The following is a 21,894-nucleotide window of genomic DNA, read 5'->3' on the forward strand; positions in this document are numbered from 1 at the left end:
TTATTTTGCCTTTTCCAGTACTGTCTTTTGTAAGCATTCCTTCACCGTTATCCATGAAGCAAAAGAGACTAATCAAAAGCTGCATAATCACTTAGCATTAAGAAAACAGAAAATGCAGAAAGCATTGGCATTTCAATGGCTAGACAGAAATTTTGAAGAAGTTATGTTTTTACTGATTAGTTTTCAAAGACCTCATACATGACATAACATTTTTGGAATGTCATGGATTCCAGTTTTTGGAATTGTTTGTCAAGATGGGAGACTTCTTGGCAAAATTAAGGGGAGGTGGTTGGTTTGTATCTGTAAACCAGGAAGGTGCGTATACAGAAGTCAAATGGCAAAGAAAACTTGCAGCAAATGTCTAGTCACATTTCCCATGGCCTGCCGTGGGATCATCAGGTATCTCTCTTTGGCTCCCCTCTTTCTGCAGCACCTTTGACCAAAGGACAATTAGCCCTCCTCTCTTGCCCCAGTGCCAGCTGATAATGACCCAAGAAAATTGTTCAAGAATTCCCCATTGTAGGCCGGGCACGGTGGCTCACACCTGTAATCCCAGCACTTTGGGAGGCCAAGGCAGGTGGATCACGAGGTCAGGAGATCGAGACCATCCTGGCTAACACAGTGAAACCCCGTCTTTACTAAAAAAAAATACAAAAAATTAACCAGGCCTGGTGGCGGGCACCTGTAATCCCAGCTACTCGGGAGGCTGAGGCAGGAGAATGGTGTGAACCCAGGAGGCGGAGCTTGCAGTGAGCTGAGATCGTGCCAACCTGGGCAACAGAGCGAGACTCCGTCTCCAAAAAAAAAAAAAAAAAAAAAAGAATTCCCCATTGTTAAATATTCATACTTTAAAAATACTTAGTACTAGTACTTCCTAAAGTCATTGCTTTAACTTTGTTTTTAATGTAGGAAGCCTGATGTTACTTTGGATTTTATGCTTCCAAGAAAAACAAGTTTGTCATCTGATAGCAATAAAACATTTTGCATGATTGGCCATTGTTTATCATCCCAAGAAGAGTTTTTGCAGTTGGCTGGAAAATGGGACCTGGGAAATTTGCTTCTCTTCAACGGTGAGTGAGCTATGATTGCATCACTGCACTTCAGCCTGGGCGACAGAGTGAGATTTTTTCCTTTGAAACATTTCCAGTTTTTTTTCTCAGTTAACAAATATTAAACTAAGTAAATTAACCTGGCTAAAATATCCATCTGTGTTCCTTGTGTTTAATAAGTACTGTATTTCCAAGATTCTAAGATATACTTTTAAAATATTTTAACATTTTTGTAATCTAGTTGTGTCTTACAATTGATATATACATTTAATATAAAAATGTATTTCTTCCATCCTCAAAAAAGAGAAGCTCATATTAAATTAGCGTTTTTTTATACTGGATAATGTAGCGTCATGACTAGTAAACTTATCTTGGTTGTCTCCTTTATAATTTTATTATATCTTATACAAATATCAAATTTTAGGGAAAATATATGATTTTTTAAAAATATGTCCTTAAACCTCACACATAATAGCATTCAGACAGTGTTTATTGACTAAATAGGAAGGAATAAAGATATTGATTCAAATTTTAGTTAGAAATGGAGTTTACCAAGATATAGCTTCCATTATTTAAAAAATACAACAAAGTGAAATAAAACAGAAAACCTGTTTTCTGGCTAAGGAGCACATGGAAATGTTATGATTTAATTAAAAGCTTCACAATTAACTTTATATATATTAATTCATCTTCCATCATAGTTGACATAGGTTATTTTCTCATTACACCAATTTGAAAATTGAGGCTTTATCAATTTTATAAAATATAGTGAACAACTGAAAGAATCTGGCTACAAAAAATAATTCCTGGTTTCTTGCTTTTTATGAAAAATTCTGGTTAGGGTGTTTTAAATAACTAACTTTATTTTTCTGCTATTCAGGAGCTAAGGTTGGTTCACAAGAGGCCTTTTATCTGTATGCTTGTGGACCCAACCATACATCTGTAATGCCATGTAAGTATGGCAAGCCAGTGAATGACTACTCCAAATATATTAATAAAGAAATTTTGCGATGTGAACAAATCAGAGAACTTTTTATGACCAAGAAAGATGTGGATATTGGTCTCTTAATTGTAAGTTTTAATTTTATAAATTTTAATTTTATAGTAAATGTATTTAGGTATATTTATTGTAATGTATAGTTATGAATTAGATTTCTAATGATTTTAATGTGGTTCCTTATCATTTTCTTTTCTTAGAATTATGTTTTTTCTGAAAAAAATTGAAACACTTTGATCTCCTTTCAAAATTTGTTTCAGGCTTTATATTTATATCTCCTTTTCCTTGAAATTATATTTCTATAAAAAGTTTATCAGTTTAGTTTATTTTATACCTACTAATTATTCAGGAAAAATGTTTATGATACAGTGAAAATAACACTTGTTAGTTTGACATACTCCTAAAAAATGTTGCTTATTATATTTTCTTTCCATACTTATAAATAAATAATATCCATTTATAATGTTAGTTTTAGTTACATATATTCAGGTCTTAGAAAACCTACTCTTTTTTATTTATTTATTTATTTTTTTAAGAGACAGGATTTCACTCTGTCACCCAGGCTTGGGTGCAGTGGTGTGATCATGGCTCACCACAGCCTTGAACTCCTGGGCTCAAATGATCCTCCCACCTCAGCCTCCCAAGTGGCCGGGTCTGTGGTCATGCATCACCACACCGGGCTAATTTTAAATTTTTGTAGAGATGGAATCTCGCTTTGTTGCCCAGACTAGTCTCAAACTCCTGGCCTCAAGCGATCTTCCCATCTCAGCCTCCCAAATGGTGAGATTACAGGCATGAGCCACCATGCCTGGCCTAAAAAACTTATTATTTAATATCAGTAAAATTAGGAATTTTGCTTTCAAAGTATTGCTAATTCTGCTTATATGGGACTCTATTGATTTTTATATATTATTCCAATATTTTGTTCTACCAGTATATAATTTAGGAGCTAGTGGTGAGGATTTTTCGTTATAGCAACTAGAAAACTGAGCCTTCATAGTCTTAGAAAATCTACTAAAATCTAGTAGATCTGGCCATGAAACTGGGTTCCTCTTTCTCTTGCTTCTTATGAGAAGTACAGATATTTCTTACTTGAAGGAGACTACTGTTTTGGAATGTATTTTGTTGTTGTTGTTGTTGTTGTTGTTGTTGAGTTGCGGGGAGAGTAGATTTGGTTGTCAATAATTATTGGGTAGTAAGGGCCAGTGATGCTAGATGTTCTACAGTACATGAACACTATTATACAACAAAGAATGATCCTATCCTAAATGTCCCACCATTAAGAAAACATCCTTTAGGGAAATGGTTCCTCAAACCTGAGTGTGCACCAGAATCATCCAGAGGGCTTGTTAAAATATAGATTGCTGGGCCAGAGCTTCTGATTCAGTAGGTCTGAAGTGTGACCCTGGAATTTACATTTTTAAGAAGTTCCTAGGTGATGCTGATGCTGGTTGAGGATCACACTTTGAGAACCTCTGCCTTAGGGAGACTAAGGAGCTCACACAGATGTTTGTTCAAGTAATAACTAACTCAATAGTTTTTGGTTAATCCATTTGTTTTCATAGAAAAATTTCCCTAATCCTTTCATTTTTCCTGAACGGTATATAGGTCATATAAGTTACAAAACTCAACATAAATTACCATGAATGAAAATTCTGAGGGTTTTATGTGAAAACTATTTTTAGAGAGCAAATTGTTTAAGCCCGATTTAGTAATTTGGGAGTTATAAGCTTGTGAAACAATGGTTAGGGAGAAGTGGTACCCTCGGCCAGGCACGGTGGCTCATGCCTGTAATCCCAGCACTTTGGGAGGCCGAGGCGAGTGGGTCACCTGAGGTCAGGAGTTTGAGACCAGCCTGGCCAACATGGTGAAACCCTGTCTCTACTAAAAATACAAAAACTAGCCGGGCATGGTGGCAGATGCCTGTGATCCCAGCTACTCAGGAGGCTGAGGCAGGAGAATCGCTTGAACCTAGGAGGCGGAGATTGCAGAGAGCCAAGAATGCACCATTGCACTCCAGCCTGGGCAACAAGAGTCAAATTCTGTCTCAAAAAAAAAAGAAAAAAGACAAGAAATGGTACCCTCATGTCAGGGTGCAGCGTCAGATTTCTGATTGAAACTACTGCAGGTTTGAAACTTTGCTTTTCCAGCATAATCATACACAACAGACAGTATAATTGGTTTAGCTGGTGCACAGATATGCTGGGTGGTATGTCTGATTGCTGTGGGTCATAAATAAAGCACAGGCCAGGCACGGTGACTCATGCTTGTAATCCCAGCACTTTGGGAGGCTGAGGCGGGCAGATCACGAGGTCAGAAGTTCAAGACCAGCCAGTTCGAGACCAGCCTAGCCAACATGGTGAAACCCTGTCTCTACTAAAAATATAAAATTAGCTGGGCGTGGTGGCATGCACCTGTAATCCCAGCTACTCAGGAGGCCGAAGCAGGAGAATTGCTTGAACCCAGGAGGCAGAGGTTGCAGTGAGCTGAGATAGCGCCACTGTACTCCAGCCTGGGCAACAGAGGAAGACACCATCTCGGAAATAAATAAATAAATAAATAATAAGAATAATCAAAGCACAAGGCCCCCATCCAGTTCTGAGAGAAGACACTGAATCTATATGATTTCCCTAAGCCTGGGTTTGGCATCTACTACCATTAAAACCACCTTAAAGTACATTATGGGCCAGACACCAAGATTCATGCCTATAATCCCAGCACTCTGGGAGGCACAGGCAGGAGGATCACTTTAGGTCAAGGGTTTGAGACTAGCCTGGGCAACATAACAAGACCATGTCTCTACAAAAAAAAAAAAAAATATATATATATATGTATATATATTTAACTGGGTTAACTGGGTGTGGTGGCAGGTGCCTGTAGTCCTAGCTGCTTGGGAGGCTGAGGTGGGAGGATCCCTTGAGCCTAGGAGTTCAAGGCTACAGTGAGCTATGGTCATGCCACTGCACTCCAGCCTGGGTGCCAGAGCAAGACGCTGTCTCTAAGAAAAACATACATTCTGTATTTAAAATTAATTTTTAAAATAGTTTAGAGAATCTTGACAGGGAGCCACACACTGATGGAAACTATCCTTTGCCTGGGAGAAATATTTGAAGTTCTATTTTATTTTAGTTAGGTGTGCTGACTGTTGACAATCTGGAATTTTATTCCAGTAGAAAGATCTAGTTTAGAGTTGCTTTTAAATGAAGAGTCAGCCAATGAGCAAATGCAAAGCAAAAATTTCAAATAAATTGACCTGACCCAGAGTTCCCAATATTTTTAAGTGCTTAGAATCGTGCCTGGTATGTAATAAGTGTGGTTTAAGACTTAGTTGATATTAGTAGTAATAGTAAAACTTAATATATATTCTAAACCGAACAAAGCTGGAATCCTTCTCAACCTTGATGTGATCTATACAATTGATCACTGCTAAATAAATCACTGACCATTTGCTTTGTGGGAAACAGCCTTGCTTCTAATGTTTATCTGTTTAGTGTAGTAGCTGTTGTTTTTAAAACAAAGAAAAGAATCAGTTGAGTGTGTTTTCACTTTGAAATACTTACTTGCTAGTTCATAGCTTGCATTTTAAACTTGTTGTCATTACTGAATGAAAATATTTGTATTTCAGGAAAGTCTTTCAGTTGTTTATACAACTTACTGTCCTGCTCAGTATACCATCTATGAGCCAGTGATTAGACTTAAAGGTCAAATGAAAACCCAACTCTCTCAAAGACCCTTCAGCTCAAAAGAAGTTCAGAGCATCTTATTAGAAACTCATCATCTAAAGAATCTCCAACCTACTGAATATAAAACTATTCAAGGCATTCTGCACGAAATTGGTGGAACTGGCATATTTGTTTTTCTCTTTGCCAGGGTAAGAATCACTGCTTATAGTTTTGTCTAAAGAGAAATGACTTACTTATTATTGGTAAATTAAAGGATTTCTTTTGGACCACACGAAAAAGCTACACTCGACTATATTAAACTTTTAAGATAAAAAAATTACATATTAAATATGTTATTAAGCTTTCTGCCATAGATGATTAAGGTTTCTTCTAATTTATGAATATTTTAGAAGTTTTCTATTAACCAAAAATGTAATTAGTACAATTAAATGTTAAATGTACAAGATTTTAAATTGAGAGGAGGATATTTTAAAAAATAAAATTTATGAAGTTTTTATTCCTTAAATGTTTCCAATGCATAGGAAAAAACTAAGGGTCAACAAATACTTTTTTTTAAAAAAAAAACAAAAACTTTAATTTGTTTGGGTTTGGAGTTTTTTCAAAAAAGAGACATATAAAGTTTGACTCAGGCCATAAGTACCATTTTAGAATGAATCATTTAATTATCTGTCCTGATGCAAAGTAGACAGTCAGTAATTATAGACTATTTCAGGGATTGCTGAAACCTATGTTAGGGAGCACAAACAGTCTCACTTTGGTAAAAATCATTTCTACTTCCTCTGGATCCACATCCCTGTTTAATTAAAGCAGCTTTGATCTTCCTTCATCCTCGGAATGCCATCTTCGTTTTATCCCTAAGTATAACTTTTGCAACATTATCAAGTTTTCATAGTCACCCTATCTAACTTTCTTTAATGGAAGCATCGTTGATTAATTTTGCAATAAGAAGCATATCAGCATTTGTTGTTAGGGTTCTTACAAATATTTTGTTAGCATTTGATCCACCATACTCTGTAATCTGTCTTTTCTTCTCCACCTCTTCCCTTTTCATAGTTTTTTTAATCTAGTGTCTAGTTAAATAGATTATCTCCTAGTGTTTTAAAATTAAAAGCCCTTTAACTCCTCACCAATATTTTGTGATCTTTTGTACCATCGTATAGTTTCAAAATGTATATCCTTGTTTTCTTCTCTTTCATCAAGGTATTGAATATAATTTTGTTATTGTTACATAGAGATGGGATCTTAGATAAAATGTTTACATTTTTATCTTTATATGTTTAGTATCTTGCCAATAAGACTTTTAAAGTATGTTTTTAAGTCTAAAACTTATAAACCTTGTTCAGTATCCTTCCTCCTCCCCTACAAAAATAAAATTCAGTGTCCTTAAAATCCTTACATGCATAACCTGCCTTGTGAACCTGGTCTCTACAATCCAGCCAAAGAGGCAACCTGCAGCTTCCTAGATGTACTGTGAACTTCCAGTTTAGGCCTTTACCCTTCCCCTGGCTGTGCCCTGCCCCAGCCACCCCTTTATTCCTGCTTTCCAGGATTTGGCTCTCTTCCTAGGCCATCTTCTCTCTGTGTAGCCTTCCCTTAAACCAAGCAGAGAGGGATCAGAATGGTCTCCGTGCTCTCCGGAATACCTATTGTCTCATTCTTCTTTGGCCTTTAGCATGATAATAAGTGTGTGTTTCTTATGTATATAGTAGTTGTCAGAAAGTGTTGGTTGAAGTAAATTGACGTACAAGGCACGACATGTGGTTTTTATAGATACATCTTATCTCTTTGACAGGACAGTAGACCCCATTGGGAACAAGTATCACGTATTTTACTTCTTTTTATCTCCCTTATCATATAATGCAGAGCCTGTCTATTGACTAATTTATCAAAAACTTATGACACTTCAGATCACTAGTTATAAAATGCTACTGGCCACTAAGGTTGTGTGTCATTGTATACTATAGTATATATAAGAGACTATAGAACATGGAATTTATGCCTTACTCTCAGTTTTGTTTATTCACAAGCCTTAAATAGGTAGAGTATGAGCATTAAAAAAATACTTTGTAGAAACTAATGGATTGATGTTACAGAATGGAAGATTATACATGTTAAATTTTTACTCTCAGCAAATTGGGAGAAAACTACATCCACCCATTTTTTTTTTTAGGTTGTTGAACTCAGTAGCTGTGAAGAAACTCAAGCATTAGCACTGCGAGTTATACTCTCATTAATTAAATACAACCAACAAAGAGTACACGAATTAGAAAATTGTAATGGACTTTCTATGATTCATCAGGTGTTGATCAAACAAAAATGCATTGTTGGGTTTTACATTTTGAAGGTATGTCTTCATAAAATTTATTCTTATAGTTTCATATGCAGTGATACTCATCTCGTCATCAAAGTCTTCCAATAATAGTTTTGTGTTTCAGTTATTCCTGAAGAAAATGGAGGAAACTTATTAGTGTATAGTTAATCAAACTAAGATACTCTTCTAGTTCTTTTCATCATTTAAATAATTACATTTTTCTTTTCTTTAAAGCATTTTTTAAAAGTAAGAAAAAAATAAACTCATTGAATTTTAGACCTGGGTGGGCCATAGATATCTCCCATGCTGTCCCTTCATTCTGTAGATTGATGAGATCTTTGCTTTAGCTCCCACCCTTATGGCAGAGAACCCAGTTCTCTAGGCACCTAGAGGCATACCATTCCATTAGGCACTGCTGCTACAGAGTTAGTTTTTCAAGTCACAGATATTCGTGCTCATTTTTTTTATGATCCCGCTATCATCATATATTTAAATACATTTCTAGATAAAAGCATTTGGTAACATTGTGGAAATATTTCTCTCTGAGACTTCTGGTACTAAGGCAAAAGACGATTGCTCTACCCTTGCCTCCACCCCTACTTCTTTAAACTGCAAGATCCATACATTTGTGGCATGAATCCTTACTACTTTTTTGAAAACGTTTTAAAACCTAATAGCAGATTAATTCAATTTAAAACATAAAAATTGAATGCTGTTTGTTTTCACCCCTTGTTTGAACCTGAGTACTCACTTGAAAATATTTGTAAGTTTGGGATTTTCTACTTATCTGAATTGTTTTACAAAACAAGTTAAAGATACTTTGTGAAGTGTTAAATTATTTACTAGCTTTCCTTTGAATTTAATGATTGCTAAAATTGAAAGCTTAATGTTTCTGTTGAACTTCTTGATTAACCAATTACTAATGCATCTTATATTAATGCTAATTTTCTGTAGACCCTTCTTGAAGGATGCTGTGGTGAAGATATTATTTGTATGAATGAGAATGGAGAGTTTAAGTTGGATGTAGACTCTAATGCTATAATCCAAGATGTTAAGCTGTTAGAGGAACTATTGCTTGACTGGAAGATATGGAATAAAGCAGAGGCATGTAATATGTACTTTTTTTCCATTTTTTATTGTGGTAAAATGCATATAACACAAAATTTACCATCTTAAGCATTTTTAAGTTTTGGTTCAGTGGCATTAAGTGCATTTACAGTGTTGTCCAACCATCACCACCATCCATCTCTGTAAATCTTTTTTGTTTTGTAAAACCAAAACTTTGTACCCTTTAAACAAATGTTCTCCCTCTTTCTCTAGCCCCTGGAAACCACCATTCTACTTTTGACTAATCTAAGGATCTCATATAAGTAGGATCGTATAGTATTTGTCTTTTTGTGATTAGCTTATTTCACTTAGCTTAATGTCTTCAAGGCTCATCTGTGTTGTAGCATATGTCCAAATTTCCTTTTTAAGAATGAATAATATTCCATTCTATATATTTATCACATTTTGCTTATCCATTCATCAGTTTAGAGACACTTGGATTGTTTCCACATTTTAGCTACCGTGAATAGAAGCATATACTCGTTTTTTTGTTTGTTTGCTTTTGTTTTTGTCTTTTTTTGAAACGGAGTTTTACTCTTTCGCCCAGGCTGGAGTGCAGTGGCGTGATCTTGGCTCACTGCAACCTCCACCCCCAGGCTCAGATGATACTCCTACCTCAGCCTCCCAAGTAGCTGGGACCACAGATGTGTGCCACCATGCCTGGCTAAGTTTTTGTATTTTGGGTGTAGACAGGGTTTCACACATGTTGCTCAGGCTGGTCTTGAACTCCTGAGCTCAAGTGATCTGCCTGCCTCGGCTTCCCAAGATGCTGGGATTATAGGCATGAGCCACCACCCCCAGCCAGCATATTCTTTTAAATATTTATCTAATCATTCTTCTGAAATAAATAATTAATTTATTACTTCAGTGTAATGTTAATTATAAATGGAAATCTGGCACTTATTTCCCATGCAAAGTTTTGAACAGCCATGGGGAATGCTGAGCTGGAGAGTCAAAATCAAACTTGGGCTGGCTAAGAATACTGCAGTCAGGCAGGAGCATATGGGCTTATTTGGATCAGCTGAAGGCTTGCATTTACCATAAACTCTGAAAGGGGAGACTGCTAAGAGTCAGGGGAGTCAGGTCCAGGAGAGGGAAATGGATACACTTCTAAACTAGGGGAGCCATGCTGGCCAGGAGTTAAGAGATAGGACCATGGTATATAGGGCAAGGCTTCATCATAATTACAAATTAAGCAACATAGATTGATCTTAGATGTGGGCACTACATCTCAGCACCTGGAATGGCTGGGCTTGTCTTCACAAGGACCCAGTCAGGGAATGAGTATAGGGTTGTTTCCTTTCTGCCCTAGTTTTAAGCAATCTTAATAGTATAGGCTCATACAGCCTTCTTAGTTCTAGTGTAGACTGTTTGCTCTAAGTGTGGCAGGGTTCTAGTAGGTATTGATGATTTTTGCAAAAAAAAAACTAGATTGTCTAGAACTAATTAGAATATAACAAGATTATCAACAAATATTATTTATAGAGCAATTCAGAATATATATACCTTTAGAATTTTTTGAAAAATGGTTATTCCCAACTTGCCAACAGTCCCTAAAAATTTACACATTACCAATAATGAGTTATGAGGTTGAAAAAAGACTCCTTTTGTTTTTTGAAACAGGATCACACTCTGTCACCCAGGCTAAAATGCAGTGGCACCATCTTGGCTCCCTGCAACCTCTGCCTCTCAGGTTCAAGTGGTCCTCCTACCTCAGCCTCCCAAGTAGCTAGGACTACATGTGTGCACCACCATGCCTGGCTAATTTTTAATTTTTTTTTGTAGAGATGAAGTCTCACTATATTGCCCAGGCTGGTCTCAAACTCCTGGGCTCAAGCAGTCCTCCCGCCTTGGCCTCCCAAAGTGCTGGGATACAGGCGTGAGCCCCCCATGCCTGGCCAGAAAAAAAAAAAAAAAACTAAAAAACCTTTTCTAATCTATTAGTAATAAAAATAAGTTTAGTTCAAATATGCTAGAGGAAAGAGAATTTTCTATTCTTCCTATAGAAAATTATATTACAAAATTGTTGTTACATGAAGAGGCAATTCAAGAGTATGCAGCCACAAAACAGAGAAAAGTATTTTGAAAGGCATGTCCAACAGCCAACTAACTATTGCCATGTTTCTGGATTTTGTGGTATTCATGGTACTTTTCAGTTTTTTAAACTTTGTAATTGGTTATGATGCCTTTTCTCACTCTGAACAAATATATACTTTCAGCTCTAAAAAAAAGATAAGATAGATTAAAATATGTGTAATATTGCAGGGAGAAAGCAAATAATTACAGGGATAGCATATGTAAACAAATTGGATCAAAAGCAGTATAAATGTATAATAAAGAATATGCTCAGTTGCAGGTTGGAAAACCTAACTTGGACAAAGTTGGACAAAGTTTATTTAGTACTTCAAAAGAGCAGGCAAATTTGGGGTTGTTTGATTTTAAAAGAAACATTTTTAAATTGAATTTGAAAGTGATAAGACACATATTACTTCTATGGATTTGAAATAAGGTTTTCTTACGTAATTAATTATATTTGAACTAAGTCTGGTTTTTCTTTTTTTGTTGGTATTTGTTTGTTTACATTGGCACTATTTTATCTTGGTACTACTTTTCAGATTTGAATCATGTTTTCATACTTAGGCTGCCTTGTCTGCCGGTTTTTGTGTGGCTTTTTCTTTTAGAATATCTTGGCTCTATCTTATAAAGAGAGAGACCCTGGGTAGAAGAGTATGATGAAGTCTATCAATATCTTGGTTCATTATTGCCAGATAATGGCAGGAGAAATAGGCTCTGCAACCCAAGCCAGTTAATTTTGCTTTTTGTTAAAAGCTTTATTGAAAGGTCAATTAGGATAATAAGATGAAGGGAAGGTTATCTTTCAATATTAGTTATCAGTGTAAGATCTCTTTTTTTCTCTAGTATTATGGACAAGTTAAGATTGATTCAATATGGGAGAAGCATTTTAAGGCACTGTCCAGGGATGCTAACTACTCTTTGAAGTGCATAGTTTGTAATCATGCAGATAATTCTATTATTTGAACTTGAAAGTAAATTAATCTAAAATTGCAGAATTTTCACATTATCCATGACTCTTCAATTTAGTATGATTTGCTCTAAAATTTTTTGGTTAAATGCTGCATATGCAGATTGGTATTAAAATGTGTACATTTTTAACAACACTCTTTGAACATAAATTATTTAAAAACAATAATGTTGGTAATGTGTATGCTTCTCTAATTTGAATAATCCCTCTTGATAATTCATCTTTTGAAAATACATTTAATGCCACAGAAAGGGTAATGTAGGAAAGCACCTAATACAATATTGTATTCAACATAGCTATTTAGAAATAGCCTATTGGCAGCAAAAAATAATAGGGAATAAATTTTAACATTGGCTTTTTGCAGACATGTAATCTTTGATACTGAATATATACACAATGTTAAATTGTTGCGCGTTGTGTGTCTTCCAAAAAGCATGCTGCATATTTTTCAGTAAGTATGTGCTTATTGGTGTGTGTTTATCTCCTCAGCAAGGTGTTTGGGAAACTTTGCTAGCAGCTCTAGAAGTCCTCATCAGAGCAGATCACCACCAGCAGATGTTTAATATTAAGCAGCTATTGAAAGCTCAAGTGGTTCATCACTTTCTACTGACTTGTCAGGTTTTGCAGGTACTTTTCATGTAACTTTACTTTTGGAAATATATTCCACAGTTGTTTAATAATACTATGAACATCAAATTTTTGTGGCACTTTCAATGGGACTTTTTTCTTTTTTTTTTTTTTTTTCCATCTTCTCTCCAGATTCTCTTCTTTCAAAAAATAGTACAGGAGTTTTTCAACTGCTGCATCTTACAGCTTGATCATCACGCTGTCATAATTCCTAACTCAATTACAAAAGTACAATTACTAAATTTCTTAGATGTTTCTTTATGTTGGGATAGAATAATAGTTTTGTACTACCTTGAACAGCAAGAATAGTTAATGAATTTTAACTTGTTCCATATTCCTTAAATAAATATTTACAAATATGTATTGCTTTAATAAATGTAAACTTGCTAACGGTCTATTTTATATGCTAGAATTAGCATTTTAAACTGTATCCAAAATTTTTATTAAAAAGTGACACTAATTTTATCCGTTACATTGTAATGTCTATGCTGTGGCCCTCTTAGTTAATTTTTTTCTCTGCTTTATTGATATCATCTAATACCAACCAAACAGATAAAAGGCATCGATAAATATCTGCTTGGTTGGTATATTAGACAATTTTCCAAGTTTTTTTTAATGTCTAAGGCATCGATTAGAACTTTGTCAAGTTAGATAAGTACAGATACTCCATGAGATCAGTAATATTTTATATTTTGAGCGCCTTTGCTTCGGTGGCACTAAGGGCTTTTCATTATAGTTGGGCTAAAATTCAAAATCTGTGACAACATCTGTAAGAAGTGTTAATATGAGAAGGCTTATATGATCTGGCTACCATTCTAGCTTCATCTTATGGTACTCAGCCTCCCTGGATTTCTTTCCCTTCCTTAAACAAGTAAGACTTTTTTCTGTCTCAGAGTACATGGTATTCTTTTTGCTTTAACAATTATTGATCCCATTCTTTTCATCTGGCCAACTCCTACTTATCCTCCACATGGCAACTTAAGACTTACTTCCTGAGAGATACCTTCCCTGCCCTTTCCATATAAATTAGTCTTTTTCCCTTTATACACTATGTACATACAGTTTGTTAGTTATTTATGGAATTATGGTTTATTTCCCTCTGTAAGCCTCCTGAAAGCAAGGATATGGTTTTTGTTTTGTTTTGTTTTAAATCACACTGTAATGTCAGTAATTGACACACCTGGGCATCTGATAAATATTTGTTAAATGAATGAATTCCAAAAACACAAAAACATTTTATTGCCTTTCTTGGCCCCTGTGGTAAATTAGACTATTGTTGTAGGGAATAGAATATGTCGATTGATCCTTCAGGCCCCTTGCTTACTGAGTGTTTTATGCATCATTTATACATCAGTTTTCCTCAAAATTTTTTCCTTCGTATATCCATTTTGAAATGTATTGGCCAATTTTCATTAAGTTCATATGACAATGTGATATTCTTATTCAGTCTTTGCATGTCAGAAAAGTGGCACTTATAAACTTTGAGATTTCCATATATTTTTTCACTTTTGTATTATTTACAAAAATGCTAGAAAAAATCTAGGTACAAATTTTTTTCCTTACATGTATAGTTCTTTACCCTTGTTTGTTCAAAGAGCCCACTTATCAAATTAACAGCTATTTATTAAACATAGCTTTATGTCAGGTATTGTGGGACGTTTATAAAGAAATGAACTTAGTCTTTGCCTTTAAGTTACCTCAGAGTGTTTGTGCACGTTAGGAAGATTAATAAATTGGTAGTATATTGGATGTAAGGCAGTTTCATTCATTTGTGAGTACAGCATAAAAACCTGAACCCTGGTGATTAAAATGGGAGTGTTTAGTAGGGAGCAAATATGGGAGAGATTATAAGGATAGAATTCATAGGACTTGATTCTGTTTAAATGGAGCTTCAGGAGGAGTCAAATATAACATAAAATTTCAAGCCGGGAGACCAGAAAAACAATAATTTCATCAGAAAAAAAAGAAGCAACCTTGTAAGTTTTGTAGTTTTTGTATCTACATTTGAAATTACAGCAGGACATTCAGCAACAGTGAACTGGTAATAGTGAAGCCATCAGGATAGAGAAGCACTCCAAGACAGAGAAATGTAGTGAGAGAATCAGAGGACTGAGGTTTACACCTGAGGAGATACCCATTTTCAGGATGTGAAACAAGAAAAAGGGGCTATTGAAAGAGATGCAGAAAGAGTAATTGAAAAGCTAAGAGGAGACTCAGTAAAGTGAAAGCCAGAGGTCGGCAGAGGGGGAAGAACATGTAGAGAAGAAGATGATACCTTGAACCAAATGATATAGAAAGTTCAGAGAAAATGTAGGCAGATAAAGGGCCATTGACTCAGAAATTCTTAATGACTTACAAGATTTCAATAGCATGGATAAGGCAAGAGCCAGATTTCAGGGACTTTGGACAGCATGTGTGGCAGATCATTGCAGGCAGTGAGAATAAATGATTATTAAAAAGTCCAGCAGCAAAAGCAAAGACAGAAACAGAATGTTCATATAAGGTAAAGTTAAGGGATTAAAAAAATAGTAAAATAGAATACCAGTGACTATTGATAAAGAGTCAGTGGAGAGGGCAAGATAGAAGTAACCTGGGCTGGACTTGGGAATGAATCACTGATGCTGCAACCAAGAAAGTTAAGAAGATACATGGAGTATGGTTTAGAAGAAATGCAGATGGTTGTAGCAGAAATAGTTCAGAATTGGAAGTCGGGAGATCTATGTTCCTGTCTTAGTCTTTGCCACTCGACAGCTATGAGAACTTGGCAAAGGAGTTTTGTGTTTTCTTCTGTAGACTCAGTGTTCTCTTCTTAAATCTGAGGTAGTCAAACTAAATTGTTACAAAATTAACATCTATATTTTAAGTACTCCAATTCAGTAATACCCAAGAGTAAATGAAGAGTGGATGTAGAGATATATATTTGGACATAGGAAGAGGGAAGATGAGGAATTTTACCTCCTATACCCTTAATCTGGAGGCCAGCTGCTACCCACTGGGGAGATGGAATTGGAGGATATCAGCAATTTATTTATATACAGCTTTATTTTTAGTAATTAGTTGGCATTTTGCCAAGCCTCATTATTCCAGACAGTAAATGGTGCAGTAGAAAGAGTTCAGAGGCCTGAGTTTGAGTTATAATTGTACTACCTACATATTTTATGTGTGGTTTACACTAGTCAAATAACCTCTTTGTGCCTCATATTCTAGAAATGAGGGCTAAAACCTCTCATAGAGCTGTTATGAAAAAAAGCTTCGTAAACTGGAGCATATTGTATTAGTATAACGAGTTTTGTCTATCAAAAGTTTTCTGTCCTAATCCTATATGAATATTACTAATATTAGTAGTAGTAAAAGAAGAAGAAAAGATAGTAGCAGTAGTAATAGTAGTGATTGTAGTTTATCACTAACATTTATATGGGGCTTACCTATATGCAAGGCAGTATTCTAAGAGTTTATGTTATTTAGTCCTTATAACAACCCTATAAAGTAGCACTAGTATTACTCACATAGACAAAGAAAGTGAAGCATGAAGATGTTAAATAACATACCTAAGATCACGTGGCTAGTGAGTGGAGAAACCAGAATGCAAACCTAGGAAGTCTGGCTTTTGAGACCACGCTTGTGAGAGTTATATAAGTTTGCCTCAGTTAATTAAGATACATGGGCTAGAATTAAGTTGCCATCTGTGTTAATGAATTTTTAATAACAAGATTGCTTGAATTAGGAAATAACTCAATTTAATGAGTTGTTATGGTAATGGTAAGTATGATCAGACTAGAGTAGTAAACCAACAGAATTCTATCTTAAAAAGAATATTTTGCCTAAATGAAAAATCTTAGTTGACAATTCTTTAAATCTAAAGAGAGTTTTTTTTTGTTTTTTCAGGAATACAAAGAGGGGCAACTCACACCCATGCCCCGAGAGGTTTGTAGATCATTTGTGAAAATTATAGCAGAAGTCCTTGGATCTCCTCCAGATTTGGAATTATTGACAATTATCTTCAATTTCCTTTTAGCAGTTCACCCTCCTACTAATACTTACGTTTGTCACAATCCCACGAACTTCTACTTTTCTTTGCACATAGGTAGGTATAATCATTTTTGTTAGATCATGGCTATTTCCACTTTTGTTTTATTCTTCCGACTTGATTCACATTTGTTTGACATTTGAATGGCCTCTGTGCTGCTCTAATTACATATTGGGGTTGGGATAGGGCAGAGATTTATAGAATGAACTAGACATGGCCTCTGCCCTCAAGGAGTCTAAATGCCAAGTGGAGAAAGGAGACATAGACTCAAATAACTACAGTAAAAAAAAAATGTGTATTTGGTAAGTATCAAAGAGACACAAAAGAAGAACTAATGAGATTTCAGGGGACAGAAGGTTTCATCCGACCACTGTGGAGAGAATATTTAATAGGTTACATGACATCTGATGTAGACATTGAAGATTTTGAGTAGAATTTGATAGGTAGATTGGAGAGTGAGTGTTCCAGGTAAAGACAATGACTTTAAAGGGAGGCTAAAAGGAAATAGAAAATAAGGACTAATGAGTTTTACCTATATATAGGGGATCTGTAAAGGAATAGTGAGAAATAATGCCATAAATACAGTTTAAGACCACCATTTACTTATTTTTACTCTAAAGTCATATCAAATGGGTCCTTGAATGTAAGGCCAGAGAATTTGAACGTGTATTCTAGTTATAGGTCATTGAAAGGGTTTTATTTGTTTGTTTTGAGCAAAGGCTATAAGTAAATTATTGCAGTAGGATTCAGGAATAAGGAACTATGGGCAGTAAGGCCAATTATAGTAGTCCATGAGAGACAGGATAACAGAATCTGGGCATAGTAACAGTGGAACTGGAAAGGAGGGATAAATTGAGAAGTGGGAAGTTTAGGATGGAATGACTCTGGAGGTGTTAAGGAAAAAGGATAATGGCTTTGGTTGTATAATATATGTTGTATTTGAGGTGCCCTGCAGTTATTTATAATATAATTTTCTAGTAGGCAATTGGGAATGAGGGTTACAGAATGAAGAAGGAAGGGTAGGTTATAAGGAGCTGTCCACATAGAAGTGAGGTGAAGCTCTGAGAACAGATGAGACCACTGAAGAAAAGTAGAGCAAGAGAAGGAAAGAGAAAGCTAAGGAAAGAACTGCTGGTAGTATTACTAGTTGGAAGGTAGGACAAGAATGAAGAATCAGTAAAAGAGAAAGATGGAATAATCAGTTTTTTTAAGAACCAGGGAAATGTAATGTGGTAAGAAAGAAAGCAAGAATGTACCTACAAGAAAGCTGAGTCATAAATTTACATTGGAAAACTGGTTGTACAATAGCCATTTTAAGAGATGTAGTAAATGGGGCCAAGCACGGTGGCTCACGCCTGTAATCCCAGCACTTTGGGAAGCCGGGGCAGGCAGATCACCTGAGGTCAGGAGTTCAAGACCTGCCTGACCAACATGGCAAAACCCCATCTCTACTAAAAATAAAAATAAAAAATTAGCCTGGCATGGTGGCACATGCCTGTAATCCCAGCTACTTGGGAGGCTGAGGCAGGAGAATGGCTTGAACCCGGGAAGCGGAGGTTACAGTTAGGTGAGAATGTGCCATTGCACTCCAGCCTGGGCGACAAGAGCAAACCTCCATCTCAAAAAAAAAAAAGAAAAGAAAAGAAAAAAAAAGAAATGTAGTAAATGAATAAAATGAGCAGCAGTAAATGTCCAAATGAAATTAGATAGCATGACTTTGTGGTAGGCTTAGCACATGTCATGGAAAAAGGACTGTGGATAAAGATTCTGAGAGTAGGTTAGTTACAAAGATGGGTAAAATATGGTCCCCTCTCTTAAGACGTTTACAGCCTAGTTGAGGGAAAGAGGATAAAGAAACGATTATATCATGCCACGTGGAAAGCACAGTGATAAGGCAGTCAACATTTTTGTTTTCTGGTAGCATAGAGCATATGAAGACTGAGGGGGATTTCCCAGAGGAAGTGATGCCTGCCCTGAATCTTAAAGGATGAGTAAGAATCAAAGAGAAAAGGGCCTTCCAGGTAAAGGAAACAGCTTGACAGGGAACTAGGAGAAAGTGGTGTTGCTGAAATGTAATTTATGAAACAAGGCTTGGGAGGAGCCTAGGGACAAATAGTGGTAATTCTTGTGGACAAGAAGCTTGGGTTTTATCCAAGGTGGTAAGGAGGCATAGAAAGCCACTGGAAGGTTTTAAGCAGGAGTTGACATTCGAGAGAGAGCGAATTCTGGTAGCTGTGAGGATTTGAGAGTAATGAGATGCTCATCAAGGATACCACTTAGAAATCTGTGATAGTAATCCAGTTGAGAGATGATAAAGCCTGCATTATAGCACTATGGTAGGGAAGAGAAGAGGTCAAGAAACGAAAAATGAAGTCATGCTAGGCATGGTGGTTCATGCCTGTAATCCCAGCACTTTGAGAGGCCAAGGTGGGTGGATCACTTGAGGCCAGGAGTTCAACTCCAGCCTGGTCAACATAGCGAAACCTCGTCTTTCCTTAAAAAAAAACAGAAAAAAAAAGTTAGCTGGGCGTGGTGGCACATGCCTGTAATCCCAGCTACTCGGGAGGCTGAGGCATGAGAATTGCTTGAACCAGGGAGGCGGAGGTTGCAGTGAGCAAAGATCACACCACCATACTCCAGCCTGGGCGACAGAGCAAGACTGTCTCAAAAAAAGGGAAAAAGTCAGTAGAACCTGGTGACTGATTTGCCATGGATAAAGGAAAGGTAGTGGTCAAGGGTAGCTCCAGGTTACCACATGGGAACTTCCCAAAGAACAAAACAGAAGGAGTAAATTTAGGGCAAAAAGATGATTCGGATTTAGATTTGTTGCATTTGTGATTCGTTTAAGAAACCAAGCAGTTGAATTTATAAGTATGAAGCTCAGAAATGATTAGTTTTTACAAATATTAGACACTGAAGGGGATATATAAAAATAAAAGACACAGTCCTTTCCTCAAGGAATGAACAGATGAACAATCTCCCTTGAGAGATGATAATAACATATAAAAGTGAATAGTTAAATGTTAAACCATAGAAATAACTATAAGTACAGTTGGAATTAAGAAAATAGAAGTTAATGTGGCCAGAGACAATAAACAACAGCAAAATCTATACTAAAAAATTGTGAAGAGTAAGTATTCACATATTGTGTGCCTTAAAGTATGCTATTATTTTTCTCTTTAAACATCTTTTTGTCAAAATTTGAATTTAATGATCTGCTTTTGAAGTTATATTTTTGTTTTATCCTTTTTAAAAATTTTGCTGTTTCAAAAAAAATTTGGATTCTAGATGGCAAGATCTTTCAGGAGAAAGTACGGTCAATCATGTACCTGAGGCATTCCAGCAGTGGGGGAAGGTCCCTTATGAGCCCTGGATTTATGGTAATAAGCCCATCTGGTTTTACTGCTTCACCATATGAAGGTAAAAATAGCAATAATGGAAGTATGACCTTCTCATTTTAGTTCTGAATATTCTTATATAATTAAATTGTACATATTTTAGAAGTATATGTAGTACAACCTCATTCAGTCTAACAAGAAACACCCAGCACAGGTCCTCAAGAGAATTGAGAAAATGGATGAGGCTCATGCTATCTTGTTCTGGCATTCTCTGACTTCTCTTATCATAGTCATTTGTCTTTCATCAAGCTTCTGATTTATTTTACCATTTTCTTCAGAAGCTTTTTAAAAACTTTTATTCTTTTCTGTCTACCTAAAACCATCATTCTAGACAACTTCACTTGCCAGATAAATGGCCACCCAATACTCCAGCTTCACATTTTTTGACTCAGGGTACCTTTTCTCTACTTTGTCTTACTGCTTTGCATGCATCTGTCTTGGACTTTATCATCATCAAGAATGCTTTCAAGCACCTGTGAAACTACAATATCCCACTTTGTTCTATCCATATGATCTGTTTTTCAATCACATGCATCACTCTGAAACATTTTCAAATACTGTACAATCATGGCTCCATTTCTTTTCCACATCTTTTGAACAGAATCTTTTTTTTTTATAATTACACTTTAAGTTTTAGGATACATGTGCACAATATGCAGGTTTGTTACATATGTATACATATGCCATGTTGGTGTGCTGCACCCATTAACTCGTCATTTAGCATTAGGTATATCTCCTAATGCTATCCCTCCCCCCTCCCCACTCCCCCCACCCCACAACAGGCCCCGGTGTGTGATGTTCCCCTTCCTGTGTCCACGTGTTCTCATTTGAACAGAATCTTTCTGTATCATTAGCCCTCCAGCCAACCAGAGAAACAGAATCCTTTGGGGGAGTTCTGACATGCTGAAAAAAGGCAAAGGGGATGCATTCATCCTCTCTAATTTACAGCCTCCCATCTTTCTGTTTTTTGGGTTTTTTTTTAATCACACTCCAAAGTTCCCCTTGTCTCGCTTTCCCTATTCAGCCTAGGTCACATTAGCCAATAACTTCAGCAGTTACTCAGTTGGAAAGTATCTCAGTTTCCTTGTCCCCTTGGCCTATTGGTATTCTTGAACTGAAAAATGCTAACCTGGCCTCAGTCTAACCATTGTCATACTGCTGAAAGTTGTAGCAGAGCTTTAAAGGCTGCCCTGTAATTTTTAGGTATGTTCAGAATCAATACCCTCTTCTATTTCCATAGTAAGTATATTCAAGTCTTTAAGCCTACAGTACTTTTCTATCTTCCTAATTTACTCTTAACAGAGTCTCATCGCTACTTTATAGAAGAAAAGAATAGGTGCAGGTTTTCTAGTTGCAAACTGACCATACATCTTTTCCTTTCCTGACTACTGTCCTTTTCCATACTGGGACATTGCTCTTATTGTCAGTCCAACCTAGTCTTGTCTTTAGCTTCAATCCTAATTATTAAATAGTGCAGGTGAGATAGTAATAGAGATAGATAGAACTAGATATATAGGTATTAGTCTCTAGTTTTGTTTTCCTCCCAAAGTGTTTCAGTTATTCTCTAGCACTTTTTATGCCCTTTTATAATAATATTTTAAGGCTATGTTTTTATTAGTTTTTCTTTTCTTTTAAAAAAAAAATTTTTTTTA

General features: G+C 35.9%; 1 protein-coding gene across 3 annotated transcripts in view; it reads left to right on the forward strand.

Moving 5' to 3' along the window:
• The window catches only part of LYST (lysosomal trafficking regulator), a 222,156-nt gene that overhangs the window by 100,337 nt on the left and 99,925 nt on the right, over positions 1-21,894 (forward strand). For all 3 annotated transcript variants that reach the window (XM_063595304.1, XM_057299849.2, XM_057299854.2), the window contains 8 exons: positions 910-1,070; positions 1,930-2,120; positions 5,672-5,917; positions 7,900-8,073; positions 8,995-9,144; positions 12,680-12,817; positions 16,703-16,901; positions 20,133-20,264. In XM_063595304.1, coding sequence (XP_063451374.1) covers positions 910-1,070; positions 1,930-2,120; positions 5,672-5,917; positions 7,900-8,073; positions 8,995-9,144; positions 12,680-12,817; positions 16,703-16,901; positions 20,133-20,264 — 1,391 coding nt within the window. The remainder of the gene's footprint in view (positions 1-909; positions 1,071-1,929; positions 2,121-5,671; positions 5,918-7,899; positions 8,074-8,994; positions 9,145-12,679; positions 12,818-16,702; positions 16,902-20,132; positions 20,265-21,894) is intronic.

This window comes from Pan paniscus, chromosome 1, assembly GCF_029289425.2.
Source record: "Pan paniscus chromosome 1, NHGRI_mPanPan1-v2.0_pri, whole genome shotgun sequence".
In the NCBI taxonomy this organism is placed as follows: Eukaryota; Metazoa; Chordata; class Mammalia; order Primates; family Hominidae; genus Pan; species Pan paniscus.